Source organism: Pelodiscus sinensis, chromosome 25 (genome assembly GCF_052426305.1).
Source record: "Pelodiscus sinensis isolate ZL-2025 chromosome 25, ASM5242630v1, whole genome shotgun sequence".
In the NCBI taxonomy this organism is placed as follows: Eukaryota; Metazoa; Chordata; order Testudines; family Trionychidae; genus Pelodiscus; species Pelodiscus sinensis.
The window spans coordinates 4,193,636-4,213,644 of record NC_143076.1 but is presented as its reverse complement, the minus strand read 5'-3'; the positions used below and the strand labels follow the sequence as shown (position 1 = coordinate 4,213,644).

Below are 20,009 nucleotides of genomic sequence, written 5' to 3'. Positions count from 1 at the left end.
TTTCAGATGTGTAAGTAAATGTGGTTTTGCACATATTGTGTACGTGTGAAAAATGTGTGAAAATGTTTGCTAGCACATGTGCATAGTATGTGCAATTTAGTACATCCATGTATGTGTGTGAACATATATCTTTGGTGAAGGAGTTAAGGGCCTTCTCACATTAGTACCTTACTCCTTAAGCAATCCACTGATTACAATGCACATTGCAGAGGGATGGGGATGGTCTTGTGAGACACCTGACTTTCTGAAAATCATCTCCCTTTAAAATTTCTCAAGTTGAGTACCAAAAACTGAGGCACTCAAAATCACCAGTTATTTTGAAATTCTTGAGCTAAAAGGGACTACTTCAAGAGTGAGATTGCTGAAAGGCTGCAGAATCTAGCTCCTAATATTAAAAAAAAAAAAGAAAGAAAGAAAGAAAAAAACCACCCTGTTTCATGGATTTAAAAAGACTGAAATTTCATTATTATACTGTCTACCATATATCACTTAGGTGTGCAAACTTTTGTGTTGCTTAAACCATTTCTGTAGTTTTAATATAAATAGAAAACCTCTCTCTTTCTCTCTCTTTTCTTAGCAGGGCCTCTGTGATTGCCCAAATCCAATGTCTTTTAGCACTAAGAGAAATGTTTAAATATTAAAACTGTTTTACCAACGTGTTCTGTTTTATGATGTGCTGACAGAGTGACACGTCAGCTAGACTGAGGACAAAAGAGGAGACTCATTTTTAAGGATTACATGCCAAGATATGAGCCAAGATTTATGCAATGTAGGAATTGCAGTACGGGATCAGTCATGGGCCTTGCTGGGAATAAAGCTCCCATTGTTGTTCTATGGGAGTTTGCTGGAGTATGGAGTTGAGTAAAGGCCTTAAAAATCTGACACTATCGTAATTATGAAATATATTACATGACGCTCAGGATCTGTGAGTCAGTGGGAGTGTCTCTGGGGTGGGGACAGGGAATACAGGATCAGATTTTGTGTAGCCACTCCATTAGTAGTTGAAACTTTTACTTAAGGGACCTTTGGGGAACTCATCCATTGTTATACCTGAATGCATAACATCTTATTTGAGTGGATTCTGCCCTCTTGTGGCTAGAAGGTTTCCTCTTGTAGCCCACTGTGCATAAATACTGTGGCTTTTCTGTGTGTGCACAAAGCTAGCTCCAGGGTGTCTGCTACATTTGCAAACCACCAATGGGTATCCCAACCAGCCCACAGATACCCACGCAAGCAATTATAAATGGTTTTACTTAAGGAATTGCCCATAAGCAGAGTCAGCTGATCGTACTCATTAATAGGTGTTTTTTTTATCCTCTGCTTATAAAACTATGAGCAAAATCTTGAGTTCTTCAGAGCTTTGCTTGATAAAAACAAGGAGTCCTGTGTCATCTTAAAGTCTAACAAATTGATTTGGGCATAAGCTTTTATGGGCTGGGCTGGAGCCCACTTCATGTATCTGATGAAGTGGGCTCCAACCCACAAGTTTATGCCCAAATAAATCTGTTAGTCTTTAAGGTGCCCCGGGACTCCTTATTGTTTTTGCTGAAACAGACTAAAATCTTTCTTGATAGTTGTTCACTCCCAGACGAAACCAGAGAGGCTGAAATGCAGTTGTATTTTGGACAATGTGGCATCCTAATAATCTCTCCCTAAATATTTGTGGCCAGGATTTTGAAGATGCTGTCTCCCTAGGCCCTAGGGAATCCAAACCAGGTTATACATGAATCCAAACCAGGTTATATATTCTTAGCAAAGAAAGGATTTAGGGAGGTTAGTCAATGCTGTGTGAACATCCCTTGCAATGGCAGATCAATTAAGCTAATTGATTAATCTTAGTGCAGTGGTTCTCAAACTTTCCAAACTATTCTACTCTTCTACTCCTTTCAGGAGTCTGATGTGTCTTGTATGTCCCCACGTTTCACCTAACTTAAAAACTACTTTCAAAATAACACTTAAAAAATGCAAAATACAAGTGTCACAGCACACTATTACTGAAAAATTGCTGACTTTCTCATTTTTACCATATAATTATAACCAGGGCTCGACAAACAATGTAATCTACTTGCCTGTAGTGAGTAGATTACACCCTGGAAGAGCTGGCGCAGAGCGCAGATCTGAGCGTCTGGCGAGCAGGGCTCACCGCCGCTCAGCAAACCCTGATTATAACATAAATTAAATGGAATTCATTGCACTTTCATTTCAGTGTATAATATATAGCGCAATCTAAAGCAGTAAGTGTACGAAATTTTAGCTTGTATTGACTGTTCTAGAGCTTTTATTGTAGCCTGTTGTAAAAAAGGGCAAATAGCTAGATAAATTGATGTACCTCTGGAAAATAAGTGTGTACCTCCAGGAAATACACATATCTTGACTGAAATTCACTCACCTAGTGAATGTCAGTGGCTTTATTGAAGAAGGACCCAGCCATCTAGGCCATAATAGAAAACAAGTATTTATTTTAGAAAGAATAAATAACTACACTTGGGATATGATTGTGGTCACTAGACGCTTTGATATTAGTGAATCTAGCTATAAATTGAGTTAGCTTTCCCTTTAAAGAAACCTGCAAACGTGGCTGAGTAAGGCCTCCTCTGGGCCTGTTGATTCCTGTAGTGAGCAGGGCGGGGAAGATTAATTTATAGCAGGGGTCCACTCATCTTAAATTAAGTGGCAGTAAAAGTTCTAGGGGTATCAGGGTATAAAGGAGGGTGGAGTAGGCGTTGGCTGAGTTTAGCTATCAATGTCTGATGTGATAATTTGTCAGAGGCATTTGGCCATGTAAGAAAAATGTATTTCTAAGGAAAATAGGGAGGAAATCTGTAAAATCCATGTGAGGTGCATGTGCATGGAGCATCCCATGTTATTTTTGTATCACTACAGGATGGACCTCTATCATCTGGACGGAAAGGTTTTCTCCCTCTTTAACCTCTACTTTACACAGCATGTTAGGGTACTTCTACACTAGCCCCCTAGATCGATCTAGGGTGACCAGAATTACAAATCAAGCCCGGGATTTAAATATCCCGCGCTTGATTTGCATGTTCCCGGCTGGTCGCCATTTTAGAAATTGAGTAGCCCAAAGTAACTGCCTGCGTCTACACGCAGCAGTGAAACGGGATTCCAATTTAAAGCCCCTAACTCGAATTAGCTGGTAAACTTCATTGCAGGAGGAATAACAGCTAATTCGAGTTAGGGCTTTAAATCGAAATCCCGTTTCGCTGCTGTGTGTAGACACGGGCAGTTACTTTAGGCTAGTCAATTTCTAAAATGGCGACCGGCCAGGAACATGCAAATCAAGTGCGAGATATTTAAATCCCAGGCTTGATTTGCAATTCTGGTCGCCCTCATTAGCCTCCCTAGATCAATCTAGGGGGCTAGTGTAGACATACCCTTAATGCTTTGCTTGCCTGTGGTTGCCCAGTCTTGTTCATGCTCCTTTTTTGTGATATCAGCTACCTATTAGGATCTGATTCCCTCTAGTGGTCCAAATTAGGATTTTTTTTTAAATGACAAACTGCTGACAATCAGGGTTCAGGGCCAGCTCATTAACCTAATTGTGCCATGCCTGTTTTACACAAGATCAGACTTTTATTTCTGAGCCTGACCTTTTATTTTCAGTATTGCAATCACACTGAACTCAGCCCCGGGGGTTAGGGAGAGTCTCCCATTATATCACTCACTAGGGACCAATCAGTCTGCCAGGAGTGGCATTAGTGTTCCAAAAGCAGGAAGGCTACAGGCTGAAATGCAAGGTATTGAGTCAAGAACATGTAAAAGAAGGACGTAAGAAAGGAAGCACTATTGAGCCCCATGGGGTGCACAGAGGACTGTGGTGTGTACGTGCGGGGCACATTCCTGGGCCTTAAAGTATATTTACTTTAGCTTTGTGTGAATTTAATAATCTATCAGGGTATTTCCACACCACAGCATTAATTCGAGTTAACTTCATTTGAAATAGTTAATTCAAATTAAGCTAATTCGAAATAACGCATCTACACACAAAATCTATTTTGAAATAGCGCGTCCGCACTGAGTGGACCCTGAACCGAAGTTAAGGCTGGTCGGAACCAGTGCCGGCAGCGCATCAGGTTAGGACTTAGTGTGTGGGGCTGCTGCCTGAGGCTAACTGAGCTCCGTGCTTAAAGGGACCCGACCCCCACCCCGGACAGACAGTTCTCAGGGTTCCCCGCTTGCTTGTCTACCTCGACGAGGGACAGCAAAGCAGTCCTGGCTTGCAGTGCCCTGAGTGCCCACACCACAGCACTCAGCCACATGGAGCCAGAGCTGCCCCTGGGCACGCCGGTGCATCTCGTGGGGTCGTTGCCATCAGCCCGGCTGCACTTACTGCAGGCTGCCATCTGAGGGGTCCATCAGGGGGCTGTCAGGATCCAGGAGGCCCTGAGGGAGAGCGTCCACCCTGAGGAGCCCTCAGAGCCACCCCGGGCCTCCCCACCAGGGGCTTGTGTCCCATTCCTCCCTCACGTCCTTCCACTTACCCCTCCCTAGCCCCCCTTCCTAATGTCAAACAAAAGACACGTATGTTCAAAAATAGAAACTGGGTTTATTGAGCAAAACGGGGGGGGGGGGGATGAACTTCTGGGAAGACTGGGAAAAGGAGGTGGGAGAGGGGAAGAGAGAGGGTGAGAGAGGGGAGGGGGAAACCTGGGAGGAGGGAGCTGGAAGGGGGAAGCCAGGGGAAGAAGAGGGAGGGGAAGCTCAGGGCCCAGGGTTGGGGGTCTCGCTGGACCAACTTGATTTTCACGCAAACCTGCTCCTGGGTTCGCATGTGGCCTTTGGTGGCAAGGCTGGTGGCTATCCTGCCATAGACGGCCACATTCCTCCATCTAGTGTAGAGATCATGGATGTTGGGGGCATCCCTCCCAAACCTGAATAAGGTCCATGATCTCCACCCTGGACCAGGAAGGCGCCCGCCTTCTCCAACCCCTGTCTGGCTCCTGGGAGCTGGCAGACTGCTCCTGGGGAGCGGTGGAGGGCCGGCTGCCAGTGGCTTGCTGGCTCATGTTTTGGGCCACTGGGTTAGGGGCTCCGGTGTCCACTGTTGGCTCTGGGCTGGCAGGCTTGGAGCTGGCACAGGCCGTGTGGCCAGGGTCTACCCCTTTAATGGCTCTGGGGCTAGGGGAGAGGAGAGTAAGTTTTCCTGGTTGTGCCCAGAGTGGCCACCAGGGCTCCCTGGGAAGGGCTGGAGGCCCCCTATTTCGAATTAAGTGTCTACACAGCACTTAATTCAAAATAGCTATTTCGAATTTGGCTTTACTCCTCATAGAATGAGGTTTACCAAATTCGAATTAAGGACTCTGCTAATTCGAATTAATTTCAAAATAGCGGTTTGCATGTATAGACGCTATTAAAGTTAATTCAAAATAACAGCTGTTATTTTGGATTAACTTTGCAGTGTAGACATACCCTAAGAGAAGACATCATTGGCATGGGCATGTGCTGAGAATGGAAAAAGAATGCTTGTCAAATACCACCCTTGACTGGAAGCCAGAAAATGCAAGAAAAGAGAGGAAGATTATGAGCAACATGGAAACGAACAGTTCTGAACGACATCAAGCACCTCTACATGAAATGGGAAGATTTGGGGAGAAGGGTAATTGACAGGCAAGACTGGCAAATGTGGGTAGCCCAAGGTGTAGCAAGTGTGGATGAAGGTCACGTGAATTAGACATCAAAGTCATCTGTTCTTCTTAGACAGTGGGGAGGGGGAAGGGGGGAATCAACCTGATATCAATTTGCATGTGCCACTTTTTAATCAGATACAGTGTCCAATAAGCAAAACAACAGCGTTTTCTTTGCTACAGTGAAGCAATGACAAAGAGTTCCCTGAAGTGAGCTCTAGCTGGACCTGTACGTGCAGAGATACTTCCTTTTTCCTAGTCACCAGCAGAGTTCCCTGTAAGATGCAATTTGAGGCTCTCTTGCCTCCTCAGCAGAGCCACACAGAGGCTGCTCAGCTGTTTCGGGGCAGGGCCTTGTGGTGGGCGGCTGCAGGAGCAGCAGAACAGCCACCACATGGCCCTGTCCCCAGCTTCAGCCCTTCCCCAGGGCTGGAGCTGCAGCTAGGGAGGGTGGTATGGCAGGCAGTAGCTGCTGCTCCAGAGACTGGGGCCTGGGCCCGAGTCACCATGTGGGGAGAAGCGGTGGCAGCTGCTCCGGTGGCCGGGGCCTGAGTCCGGGCCCAAGCTGCCGCATGGGAAGCGGCGGCAGTGGCTGCTCCAGCGGCCAGGACCAGCCACCACGTGGGGAGCTGCAGCTGCTGCTGTGGGGCCTGGGCCCCAGTGACCGGGGACAGAGCTGCCACATGAAGTTAAGATCCCAACGCAACTAAAGAAGTTCGTGCCTCTTAGGGTCTTTGTTACAGGGCGCTCTGCGGGCTCGGAAAGGAAGCACTTTATCAGTTTGCAACTGACCGACGCTTGGATCATCTTATTGGCAAAAGACAAGGGATAATATTTTTTAAGGAAATCAGATTCTGCAAAATCAGGAGGCCAAATAAATACATCAAACGGGCCAGCTCTGGCCTGCAAATTGTGTGTGTGGCATTCTAGTCTGAGAGCTCTTACCATGAGAACGATTTCCTGATACTTTATTGTTATTAAAATTTAAATTTGATTTTGTGAAAAAAGAAAATGTGAGCTGCAAATTAATTCAAACTAATTTTGAATGAATGGATCAAACAGTGCAGTGAGTAATCCTGCAATAACATAGTTCTAATTCCAAGTTGGTTTGGATACTAAAATAGTGGGTTTAGACCAGCATAGTTTCATGTCTATCCTACTTAAGCAGGAGCCATTTACTAAAGAAAATAGCCAGTTACAGACACAAAACAGCTTGTACTCCGCTTGAGATTAAACTCGTCACCTTTATTTGCCAGGGAATACACCCTGCCCAGAGCTCTGCACACTACAGAGACCTCTAGTAGCAAAATAATATACCGAGCTGGGTGGGGTGCAGGATCATGCACCTTGTTTTGTTTTCGTTTTTTCTTACATAACAATTTAAATTATATAGGGAATATTGTTAGTAACTGGTGGGTGCCACAGTTGCATACATCCAAACAAGGGCACATGACGTCAATATTGGTGTACAAGACAAAACTCCCTCTGCTCATGGATGGAAAATCTTAGAGGGAACACTGGTCACTGACCACTGGTTTCTGTCTTTCAGCTTCCTGCTTGGTTTGGATGTCTGGGGCTCAGACAGCGTTCAAGAGGGTGGCTGAGGAAAACGTCACTCTGCCCTGTCACCACCGTCTGGGCCTCCTGGAGCCAAGAAGCCTGGACATTGAGTGGCTGCTGCATGATTCCAAAGCAAACCAAAAAGTGGTAGGTCTCTACTCAGACACTAAGAAGACATGTTTCCTAGTTCCATTGAGGGGGAGAACTTATTCATGTGGCCTGGCTTTGTCTACACTACACAGCTTTTAGCAAGATGGCCGTGTCAACACGGTCATGTTGCTAAAAGTCAGGCAAGTGTAAATGCTGTTTGTCTGCACTTTAGCCCACAAACCCCCCCCCCCCCCCACAAGCTGTGTTTGCTTTGTCAGTAGGAGAACAGTAGATGCTGGAGTTCACAGCAAGGACTGTCATTCCTGGCACGAAAGTAAGCCGGAAACCCCAGGAGCACTGGGAAGCAACGCCTAGTGCTACGTTGTGTATTTCCACAGCACTTAGTGACTGAAGGTGATGCCAAGCACTGTGGCATGCCAACCCATATTGCTTTGCTTTTTCTGTTGACAGGGGAGCTAACAATGGTGCCGTGATCTGTCGACAAAGTGGCAGAAAAACAGGTTTGGCGAGTTTTCAGTTTTGGCTACTTTTGCTAGTCGACAACACTTTCATCGCCAAACCTTTCCAGTATAGACATAGCCTTACAAAGGCTCTCTCAAGAACACTAAAAGCATAGCTACTCTTAAAACACTACAACAGTATTGCCGTGTTGCTATAGATCTTCAATGTAGACGTTGCAACAACAGGAGGGATTCTTCCATCACTGTAGTTAATCTACCTCCTCGATAGGCAATAGCTAGCCTGATAGAATTCTTCTGTTGACCTACTCAAGGCACTAGGCTGGCATAGGTCAACCCTGAGTGATGTAGCTATGCAGATGTAAAGGATAGTCTAGAGTGGAAAATTAGATTGACCCAGCTATCTTGATCAGGGTATGAAAAATCCTCACTCCTGAACAATGCAGTTATACCCACCTAAGTCCCTGTGTTTTATATATATGGGTTAGATGTGCCTGTTTAATGCATGTAACAAGATCATTTCCTATGGTACAGAAGTCACTGATGTGGCATAGACTCTTGCCTCTGTATGAACTAGAACCATTGAAAACTGGCTGCAGATGGCACTGGTTAATTGCAACCGTATCCTGGGGTGTGTTAAATGCCTCTACTGATTCCTGATGATCAGTACCATGTAACCAGATATAAATCATGCATTTAAAAATATTTGCCTCTAGAGAGAAACTGATAAGGTAAAGTCCTAGAGTCTGGCTCTGGTTGTATTTTAAAACTGGAGCCCTGATCTTACATTCCTAACTTACCCAGAACTCCTAGTTAAAACAATTGAAAATATGCAGGGTAAATTGGGAATGCGGGATTTATTTAAATGCAGATATAATGCATGACACAAATAAAGATTCTGCCTACACCTTAAGGAGCTCACAATCTGCCATCTCTTAACTAAAAATGCTAATTAATAATGATTCATCCGTGGGTTCTCAATGCTTTAAGAAGACTTATAATTCAGAGACTTAATCACCCCACAGTGAACCAATCTCTTTCTTTTTGTGCCAAGAGCATTAATAATAATATGAGTTACAGTATCCCCTCTTTTATACTGTGATGGCACCTAGAGGTTGTGGTCATGAATTGGTACCTTGCTGTGCAAGGTGATGTGCAAACACAGAACAAAAAGACAGTCCTTGCCCCCAAAGATTTTACAAAGGGAGGCCTGATTCACACTAAGAAATTAGGTGGGTATAACTGTTGCTCTGCTGGAGTGTGAAAATCTACACCTTTGACAAACAAGCAGTTAAACTGATCTAGCCACATTCTAAACAGTGTTAGGTCAATGGGGGAATTCTTCCACAAACCTGACTACCACCTTTCAGGGAAACCCTTCCATCAGTGTAGATAGTGTCTACACTAAAGTACTGTGTTGTAATGTTTTAAGCGTAGATGTGCCATTGCAAACAAATCAGCTTGAAGCTAGATATGTAGTTATATTGTAGAAAAGATTTTGACATTTTATTTTAAAGAGTTTTAAAGACTAAAATTCAGTCCTGTGTTTCTACTAACTTTTGAGATGACTCACAATGAACAATTGCTATCTGCACAACCACAATTCTTGCTGAATGCCACACACATCCACTGCCCAAAGAGTGGCAGAAAAGCATCATGAAGAAAGTGGCCAGCAAGTTAATCTGATCCATTTTCTCAAATCACAAATACATCACAGATTTGGGGAGAGAGGAAGAGCAAATTATTCCATTGTGCAAGAGTAACACAAAAATGCAGAAACTAAGTATGTTTTCTACAAATTGATAAGTGAAGAAATCTCACGTGAGGCCTGATACTGTGCTTCTGTCAACACAATTCCTACAAATCAAGGAACCCTCCTTCCCCAGTTGAAGGAATACTAACACCCACACAAATCTCAGTTCAACCTGCCAAACCTCAGAATACCCAATACTGACGGCCTCCTCAGTTCAGATTTTCTGGAGTGGCCTCTGATGTTTGGGTGTCCAAACAAGGCTTGATTTTAAGTGATAATGAACACTCAACACACCCGAGCTTAGATCTATGGGAGCTACAGCATCTCTACAAATCAGGCCTGGCTTATCTCAATCTGGGCAGCCAAAATTTGAAGCACCCCAAATAAGAGGTTAGTTTCAAAAATTGTAGCCTAAGGCCTTGTTTTATGCTCTATTTAAGCACCAGTCTAATTCTCTGCTCTGCTGTAAACCCAGACTCATTTTAAATGCCAGCTCGGGACACGAGAGACCCAGGTTAAATTCCCTGATCTGCCACAGACTTCCTGTGTGACCCTGGGCAAGCCCACTTGGCCCCACAGTGTCACTCAGTTCCTCAGCAATAAAATGGGGGATGAACTTGAAAATCCTCCCAATGGAAATGACCACACAGGTGGCAGTGAAGAATGACTCTCTAGTCTGCCAGATGCTGCTCACTATTGGTAGCCTCTTATTGGAAAAAGAAAATGAAAACAAAAACCAATGCAGCACAGAGAAAGAGTTCAAAAACATAGAAAGTTGTGCTTAGGAAAAAAAATAACACACCAATTCCAAACCCACCAAAACAGAGGACAGACAGAGACGTAGAAAAGTTCACTTTTATTCAATCCCCAGACATTGTACTGTCACCTGCAGATAAAGCCAGTACATCTATCCAGTTGTGTGAAATATTAACAAAGACATGCCTGGTCACTTAAATATGTATATAATATTGAAATTTTACTTATCTTAATAAAATCTCAGAGGGGTAGCCATGTTACTCTGTAAGGGTGCAGCTACACTGCACCATTTTTCCGAAATAACGGCCGTTATTCCGGAAAACCAATACTAGCCTCCATACTGCCGTTGCGTTATTTTGACCAAAAGTCAAAATAATGGCGGGCTTTTTCCAACAGTTGTAAACCTCATTCCAAGAGGAATAAGCCTTTTTCTGAAAAAAGTTTTTGGAAAAAGGTGTGTGGATGCGGAAAAGGGAATTATTTTGAAAAAAGAAGCCTTCAGGAAATAAGACGGGTGCCCTGCTGGCAACTCCATCCACACTCATCACAGCTCTATAGTGCCTGTCTCCCAACAGCTCTTAAAGCTTCAGACACAGGGGACTGGGCTTGTGGCAGGAAGCAGGCCTTGGGAGCTACCAGACTCTGCGCAGCTGCCAGTGCCTGATGTGTGGGCACCATGTCCCGGCCACAAGCCCCCCAAGAGCCCACTGACCCTAACAGGGAGCACGCAGGGAGCCTGCCAGGGGCTGCAAAAGGCGTGTGCTGTCCTGGTCCGGGGAAGAGATCCTAGCCCTCTTGGACGTAAGGGGCAATGAGGAGAACCTCCAGGGTCTCCGCTCCAGACGGCATCATGCCGTTATAGATACGGCCAGATGGCAGACAGCCCTGGCCATGAACGGCCTCAACAGGAGCCTGGAGCAGGTCCAGAGCAAGGTCAAAGAGCTTCGGCAGGCCTACGCCAAGGCGAGGGAGTGCTCCCCACTCCTGTCTCAATTATGACAAATTCCAGCACATTCTGGGGGTGGAGCAGCCCCTTCCACATCCCTGGTGGTGGACTCGGGGCTGGAAAGACCCATCGTCACCCGCCCGGGAGTCCTAGCCAAGGAGGAGGAGGAAACAGCCAGCATAGTCACTACGCTGACTTTGGAGCTGGTACCCCAGGGCCTGGATGTCTCCCGCACAGGCAAGCCCTGATGTGGCAAGCTGCTGCAGCAGGGCCACAACGTGTGTGCAACCGTCTGGGAGATGATGAGCTACCCAGCACCAGCACCAGTCCCAGTCCCTGCTCCAATACCCGCCCCCCCATCCCATGCCAGCCCGTCCCATCCCATGCCTGACCCTGCACCTGCCTCCCCTCCTGCCTAGCCCCATTCTCCCAGGACTTGCCCACCCTCGAGGTCGCCGAGGTCCCTGGACATGAGGCGGAAAAAGCACCCAAGCCAAGCGCCAGTCTCAGCCTCAGCTCTGAGCCTCTCCTCCCCTCTCCTAGGTTTTCAGCCCCCTTCCCCTTCCCCTTCCCCATATCCGGGTTCTCAGCCTCCCCCTCCTCCCCAGGTACTTCTATCTCAAATAAAAAACCCAGTCTTTTTCTCAAAAGCAAACGTGTGTGTTTATTGGGTCTGCAGAGAAGCGGTTAGGGGACGGGTTGCTGAGGGAAAGGCAGAGGGGCAAGGCACAGGCCCTAGTGGGGAGGCCCTGGGGAGAGCTACTGGGGTCCCTCAGGGCCTCCCGGATGCGCACCCCCACCTGATGGGCCTGGCGGGTGGCAGCTGTGTGTGGCTGCTCAAAGGCCCCCCACCCCGGAAGGAAGGCCTCCCCCTTCCTCTCCATGATGTTGCGGAGAACGCAACATGCAGAGATCACTGGGGGATGTTGTGTTCCCCCACAATGAGGCACGTCAGGAGGCACCTGAACTGCACCTTCAAGCACCTGAAGGTGCATTCAGCTTGGATGAGGGCCCTTCCCAGGCAACCACTTACCCGGTCCCTGCTTGGGTCCTGGTGGCTGGTGTAGGGCATTAGGGGGTAGGCCACATCCCCCACAATGCACAGTGGCACCTCAACGTCCACGACCCTGATGTGCTCAGGGAAGAATGTGCCAGCCTCCAGCTTCTGGTAAAGGCTGGGCTTGCGGAAGACATGGGCGTCATGCGCCTTCCCGACCAGCTGAAGAAAATGTCCGTGAGCTGTCCGCGGTGGTTGACCAGGGCCTGCAGGACCATCAAAAAGTATCCCTTGCGATTTATATACTGTGCTGCCTAGTGGTCGGGGGCATGGATGGGAGTGTGGGCTCCATCTATGTCCGTCCCCCTGCAGTTGGGGTAGCCCAGGGTGGCAAATCCCACGATGGGGGTCTCCCATGCAGATGACCCAGCACAGCAAGAAGGTGCTTATGGCTCTCACCACCTGCAGAAGGAGACAAACAAACAAAACAGGGAATCAAAGGTGGTGCCAGAGCCTTTGGGAGGTCCTCAAGCCCTCCCCCCCAAACACCCCAGGAGCCACCCCCCCCCCAATGGCTGTGTGAGGGTGGCACTGCAGACCTCCTGGGGATGGGGCTTCCCCTCACCCCCATCCCCAGCCCACCCTTTCCCATACTCCCTGCCCCCGGGGACTGCAGTCCGAGAGTGCCATGAGGAGGGCCCCGATGGTCGACTTTCCCATGCCATACTGGTTGCCCACGGTAACTGTCTGGCGTGGTGAGCTTCCAGACGGCGATGACAATCCACTTCTCCAGGGGGATGGCGGGTCGCATCCAGGGGGATGGTTGGTGTCACGTCGTCGGAGGGCAGGGGTGAGCCAGGCACACAGCTACATGAATGTCTCCTGCCTCATACGGAAGTTGTGGAGCCACTGCTGGTTGTCCAGTTGCTCTATCGCCAGACAGTCCCACCAGTTGGAACCAGCCTCCAGAACCATCTCTCCACCGTAGGGTGCGGTTGCAAGGGCCTCGCTCCTGCACACAGGCAGAGGGTCTGAAGGATGAGCTCGGAGTCTGTTATTCTGAAAGAAGCTTGCAGTGTAGAGGTACCCTAACTTTAAAAGCGAGTAGTCCTGTGGCAACTTAGCCCTGGTCTACACTAGGGCTTTATTTTGAAATAACTCCCCCTATGTTGAATTTATAAGCCGAGCAGCCACACTACCAAGCCCGTTATTTCAAAATAAAGGGCTGCTTATTTAGAAATCTGTACTCCTGCTTTTCTCGGGAAATAATGCTAATTTCAAAGTAGTTATTTTGAAATATGGATGGTCTGGTGCCGCTATTTCGAAATAACAGCTCCCCACAGTAATTTGAACTAATTACTCCCCAGTGCTTCCTGGGGCTTTCAGTCGAGGTAGCACGTCCACATTAACAGCACCTGCGTCAAACTAATTTCAAGGATTCCCCGTAGTGGGGAGACACTATTTTTATTTTGTGAAATTGGGAGTTAAGTCAAATTCAGTTATTTCAAAATAGTTTCTTAGTGTAGACATGGCCTTAGAGATTAACAGAAATATATATCGTCTCATGAGCTTTCGTTGGCAAAACCCACTTCTTCAGATGAATCCCAGACAACACACACCCTTGCAGCCTCAGTGGCACTGAACAGCTAGGTGGGGGAAGCTAGTCTCCAGCCCCGCCCATTCTGCCTGACTCCCCACGCCTTCTGAGGGCCCAGAGCTCGCTCCCTCCCTCAGGATCCAAAGAAATCTCTCATCAGCCTAGGGTAAAGGGTAAACAGCACCAATGTAACTCATATTACACAAGTATGAACTGTGACTGCACTAGGGGTTTGGACCAGTGTAACTAGACTGATGACTGAAATCTCAACTGAAATTTCAACCTAGACAAGGGTTTTCTAAATTGAACCATGATATGGTTTTTAGATGGATTAAACTTTGGGTACAGGAAGAAAGCTCTGTACAACCTTAACCGAATACCCACCAACATCTCCATAATTGCAAAGAACTGAAGTCATTGCCAGATAGAATTCCTAATTTGCAAGCTGACCTGGTTTCAAATGAGTCTCCTGTGATTGGTTTGCTCAGCTGAGCTGTACAGTATAGTAACTGGTCTGACTAACTGATTAGTGACTAATTCTGTCCCTTAGGTTATCACCTACTCTGGAGGCAATGTGTATAATGAGGTGAATGAGGGGCAAAAGGGTCGAGTTTCCTTCACCTCCAATTTTCTAGCTGGAGATGCCTCCTTGCAGATTGTATCTCTGCAGCCGAGCGACGCAGGGCAGTACACGTGTAAAGTTAAAAATGCCGGGCAGTACGAGTGGCATCATATCACCCTGACAGTTCTAGGTAAGTTCATTTTGTTGTTCCAAAGCAAACCCACTAGACTCAATTCCTTGAGGCACATTTTGCTTCAGTACAATACAGAAGCACCTGAATTGCTCCCAGTATCTCCTGTCCAGGTTTCACACTCAAGCTTCACATTTGCCTTTGCATTTTCCCGTGAAGGACAGAAACTGGAAAAGGCCTAAAGTGCTGTTTGGAGGTCACTGCAGCCAACCAAAGGACAGCAGAAAACATTCCTTCTGGATTTTATATCTGATATGGTCACAAAAGCTAGTATGCCATTGCAGCTGAGTTGGTAATGATCCCAGACAGCATTAAAGCAAAAGACTCTAGATTCATATCCCAGTGCTAGGAACTGGCCAGATGTCTGATAACAAGATGCGGGAGTTGGCATTGTTTCCTCCCTGACTGAAGGCTTCCAGTTTGGGCTTTTGTTTAGTATACAGTTAATTAAAAAGGGGGTGCGAATGCAGTGGGTCTCCAGCAGTGGGAAAAAGAAGAAAGGACAGACAGAAGAAAGAAGAGGGCGGACCACAGGTTGTTCGGGGAATGAAGCAAAGTGTGATAGAGATTTGCAGTGTACTGAGATGCATGATGAGATTATAGGGATTGAGCCAAGGTGCCTCACCTTTCTGGCTCCACTAGGCACTCATGTGAGTGGCAGACAGTATCGAATTCCCAAAGGGAATGAGGATGGTGCTTTGTCCTTTACACCACTGCTGATGGTATGTCACGTTGCTTAGAACTACCACTGATGCTTCTGTGCCCATAGGAGACATATGCCATCCTTGTCCTCAGGCTCTGGAAAGAGTCATTGCTGTAAAGGGGTCAGAAGAACCTCCAATAAACAAGCAGCAGCAATTTTCTATGATTCCCCCCTCCCCAAAATGGTTAATTTGGAAAGGCAGCTTTCAGAAGCTGATAGCCAGAGGGCAAGAGGACACTGTTTCCATCAGCAGCCAGCCAAAGTGTTGCCAATTGAAATGCAGCTGGCAGGTTCTGCTCTATTTCCCTGGGCAAGCTCAGCTCTTATTAAACTCAGTTGTTGTGGTTGCTGGAGGTGAGGTTTCTAGCTTGCTTCCAGGGATGAAATCCTGGACCCATTGAAGTCAATGGCAAAGTTCCCATTAACTTCAAAAAAGGCCAGGATTTCACACCAGATTCTTAGACGGGGTAGGCAATAACACGGCGGCAGTTCGCCATGATTATCCCCTGCAGGCCACCTCCACTATATTTACCTGCCTAGCTGCAGGTACTGGCAATCGCAGCTCCTGTTGGCTGCGGATCGCCATTCTCGGACAATGGGAGTAGTGCAAAAAAGCACAGACTGGGACACCACTTCCTGCTGCTCTCATTGGCTAGGAACTGCAGTCTGCAGCCAACAGGAACTGCGATGGCCAGTACCTGTGGCCGTGCAGGTAAATATAGTGGTGAGGGCCTGCCAGGAGCTAAGCCTGGTGGACTCCAGCCCGCGGGCCGGTATTTGCCCACCCCTGCTCTTAGTTAACTATTGATCCAAATCTCCAACCTGTTTCTTCCAGAGAAACCTTCCAAGCCCAAATGCTGGGTGGAAGGTGAGCTTTCTGAAGGAAAGGAACTCTCCTTACAGTGCAATTCTGCCTCCGGCACAGCACCCATCTTGTACCAGTGGCAGCGCATAAGTGATGAGGAAGGAAAAATGGAACACTTGCCCCCTACGGCACGAGTCAGTAAGTCATCCCAAGCCCCCTCCTGGTGTTTCCACAGATGAAAGAAAAAGATTGAGGCCTTACTTCTCCGTGCCCAGCTCTGTCACTGGCTGATGTTGTAACACTTGGTAAATCACAGAGTTGCTCTCAGCCTATTACCCTGTCATTACAGTGGATGCTATTGAGTGGAAGTAGTGCAGTAGTGACTAGGTGCTCCAGTCATGGGAAAGGGCCCCATTGCGGTAGGCCTTGTAGGTACTCATAACAAAAACACAATCCCTGCCCTGAGTTTACAGTCTGCCTATTCAACTTTATTATTTGCTGAGTGTCAACAATATGATCCACATCAATAATACTTCCCAGGGTATTTGGAGGCCCTAATTCATTGCTTTTCATGTGGGTTTAGAGTTTTGTATGACAGATATTATAGAAACATATATGACTGATTGTTAGCATTATTTATTTGCATTCACGTAACAGCTAGAAACCCCACCCCAAGATTGCAGCCGCATTGGACAAACATAGTGAGAAAGAGGCTCTGCCCCAATACGCCTGCAATTTAAATAGGTAAGACAAAGTGTTGGAGGGAAAAGAGAGACACAGACGTCAAACAACTTGTCCGAGAATACCCAGAAAGTCAGTGACAGGGCTGGAAACAGCTTTTTTCTGCCCGGGAGACATTTCCTCTGATTTTTATGACTTATTTGATTTTTGTGTTTCCATTTCAGACTTTTCTAATCCTGGACAAGTTCTAATGAAGAATCTCACACAGATGGCTACAGGGTTATACCAATGCACTGCCTACAATGAGGCTGGACAAGAAAATTGCTTTGTGCAGGTGACAGTCCAATGTGAGTATCAGGGGGTAGCGAGTTACCCAAGATGCTTTAACAATGGCAGTAGCTCCTATGCTGTTAAAAGCTGTGTCTGTACAGGAGACATGCCACACCCGTGTTTGAGCTGAATACTTGCATAATCTGAAGTGACTCTTCCTTACTCATTATTGACTTTATGGGTTTGCATAACGTTACTGGTATGGCTGAGGGCTGTACAAAAAGACCTGAGGTTTAGATATTTTGTTTCCATTGACTCTGAGAAGACGGGCGGAGCACTGGCAATAATGCTGAATTGCTGAGCTTCCAGGGCATTCAGCGGGTAGAGGCACTTACAGATGTACTGGTTGTTTAATAGAGGACTATACACTGTAACATTCCAATCAAAAATTAAGCATCTGTCCTAATTAAGAGAGAAATCTGTCTAAAAACAGCCTGAAAAGATTTACTATGAAACAAAATAATGCAGATTAAAAATTATAATTGATGCATTTCATTTTTAAGCCATGTTTGACATCTTCTGCATAAAGGCTAGAGATTAGGGTGTCACACCTGGTTAACCATATCAGCTGGAGTGAAAGGAACAGGATACCAGGCTATGGCTAGCACACTGCACTGTATCCCCCAAGATTTATGTTTAGAAATCAATCAATCCATAAAACACATTTTTTCTGGCTTTTCAAAACTCTGTGGGCCCAATTCACAGGTGAGAACAGCAGAGAGGTTGAAGGCCTGCAGTGGGAGTTCTCTGTGGAGGTCCGACAGCTTTACAATTTATCTCCACTCCAGTCTGAAATTGCAAAGAACATTTCCCTACACATCTAAAAATGGGTGGGCAAGATGGGGCAAAGGAAAAAAGGTGACTTGTAAAGTGATAAATTGTTCAAAGGAGAAAGGGATTTGAGTTTTCAAGTTGTCTTGCTTACTGACAATTTATGATGCCCAATATAACACTGCACCTAGGGGGGGTTTAAGCCAAGCCAAGGATGCCCAGATCATATGCACAGGTGCCATTTTTAGCATTTATATAAATCTAAGGGCTTTTCTATGCAATTTTCAATGGCTTAACTTACAGTATGATTTTAAACCAATCTATTTATCAGTAAAAAGCCCTGTATGGACACACTGCTGTTTAAGTGTGATATATTTTGGTTTAGATTAAACCTATATATAATCAATTTAAGATAATCCAAATATAAACCTGCTTAAACTAACAAAGAGTATCCACACAGCCTTTTGTATCAATTTAACTAATCTGGTTTAAAATATCACTTTAAGTTAAACGAGCAACCTCTGGCTACGTCTAGACTGGCATGATTTTCCAGAAATGCTTTTAACAGAAAAGTTTTCTGTTAAAAGCATTTTCGGAAAAGAGCATCTAGATTGGCACGGACGCTTTTCCGCAAAAGCACTTTTTGGGGAAAAGCGTCTGTGCCAATCTAGACGTGCTTTTCCGCAAAAAAGCCCCAATCGCCATTTTCGTGATCGGGGCTTTTTTGTGAAAACAAATCTAAGCTGTCTACACTGGCCCTTTTGCGCAAAAGTTTTGTGCAAAAGGACTTTTGCCCGAACAGGAGCAGCATAGTATTTCCGCAAGAACACTGACAATCTTACATGAGATTGTCAGTGCTTTTGCGGAAATTCAAGTGGCCAGTGTAAACAGCTGGCAAGTTTTTCCAGAAAAGCGGCTGATTTTCCGGAAAAACTGGCCAGTCCAGACACAGCCTCTGTGTGTAGACAAGAATAAAGGAACAGGTTTAAGCTAAACCAAAATAAGCCATTTTTAATAAGAATGACCACACAGGGGTATGCAATGACTTTAACTGCATTGTCTTAAAAACCAGTGTAAGGGCAGGTCTACACACTTACTGGGAGATCGGCATGGTGGTGATCAATTCCCTGAGCAGACAAATTAGCAGGTTTAGTAAAGACCCTAAATCAACCACTGATCTAGCTTTCATCAACTCCAATAATACACTGGAATGAGAAGCAAAAGGGAAGTTTACGGGAGAAATGCCCCACAGCGGAGACCCTGTGGCAACTTGACCTGAGGCACATTAATTCCAGGTACGCTATTCATGGAGCTGGAGTTATGTACCTTAGGTTGACGTTGCCCCATAATATAGACCTGCCCTAAGTTAAGTCCTGCATGCAGGCAAGGCTAAATAATTTGATTAATTAAATAATTTTTTGTCCTGACTCACATCCAATGATACTTGCAAATTGATAGTTTAATTTTATTTAGTTAGGCATTAGGAAAAACTTTCTAATAAGGATAGATAAGTACTGGAACAGACTTCCAAGGAGGTTGTGGAATTTCCATTATAGGGGGATTGTAAGAACAGGAATCTGTCAGGAATAGTCTAGGTTTATTTGGTCCTGCCTCACCACATGGGAGGTGGACTAAACGACCTGTTGAGATGCTTTCCAGCCCTACATTTCTATTTCTATAGTTCTGTAAAATCTAAGTGATATAAGAGAACAGATTGTGGAGTGGAATCTGGCTATGTGATTCTGTGGAGAATCTACTAACACACATTTGTTTCTGGGATAACAGACGCACGAAGTATTGGCATGGTCGCCGGAGCAGTGTGTGGGGTCCTGGTGGGGCTGTCCTTGGTCTTCCTGATTGTGTGGCTGACCATAAGGAGGAAAGAAAAGAAGAGGTATGAAGAAGAAGAGGCCCCAAATGAAATCAGGTAATCTGCTCACACCCTCTTTAGGCACACACATTCCCAGCATGATGGGTTAACTTTAACATATGGTTTCCATTGTCTGTCAAGTAACAAGCTAAAAATCTCTCTGAGCCTTGTGTTAAGATGCTTGACTTTATTAACAAGGTTCTAGACCACATTGTGGAGATCTTACAATAAGATAAAAAATGCTGTTTTCCAAGGGCAAATCTAAGATAAAATGCAA

At 45.9% G+C, this 20,009-nt stretch overlaps 1 protein-coding gene across 2 annotated transcripts in view; it reads left to right on the top strand.

The window, feature by feature from the left end:
* CLMP (CXADR like cell adhesion molecule) overlaps positions 1-20,009 on the top strand; it is a 98,514-nt gene that overhangs the window by 73,586 nt on the left and 4,919 nt on the right. For both annotated transcript variants that reach the window (XM_006116626.5, XM_075916512.2), the window contains 5 exons: positions 7,192-7,349; positions 14,371-14,572; positions 16,111-16,278; positions 16,986-17,108; positions 19,648-19,789. In XM_006116626.5, coding sequence (XP_006116688.1) covers positions 7,192-7,349; positions 14,371-14,572; positions 16,111-16,278; positions 16,986-17,108; positions 19,648-19,789 — 793 coding nt within the window. The remainder of the gene's footprint in view (positions 1-7,191; positions 7,350-14,370; positions 14,573-16,110; positions 16,279-16,985; positions 17,109-19,647; positions 19,790-20,009) is intronic.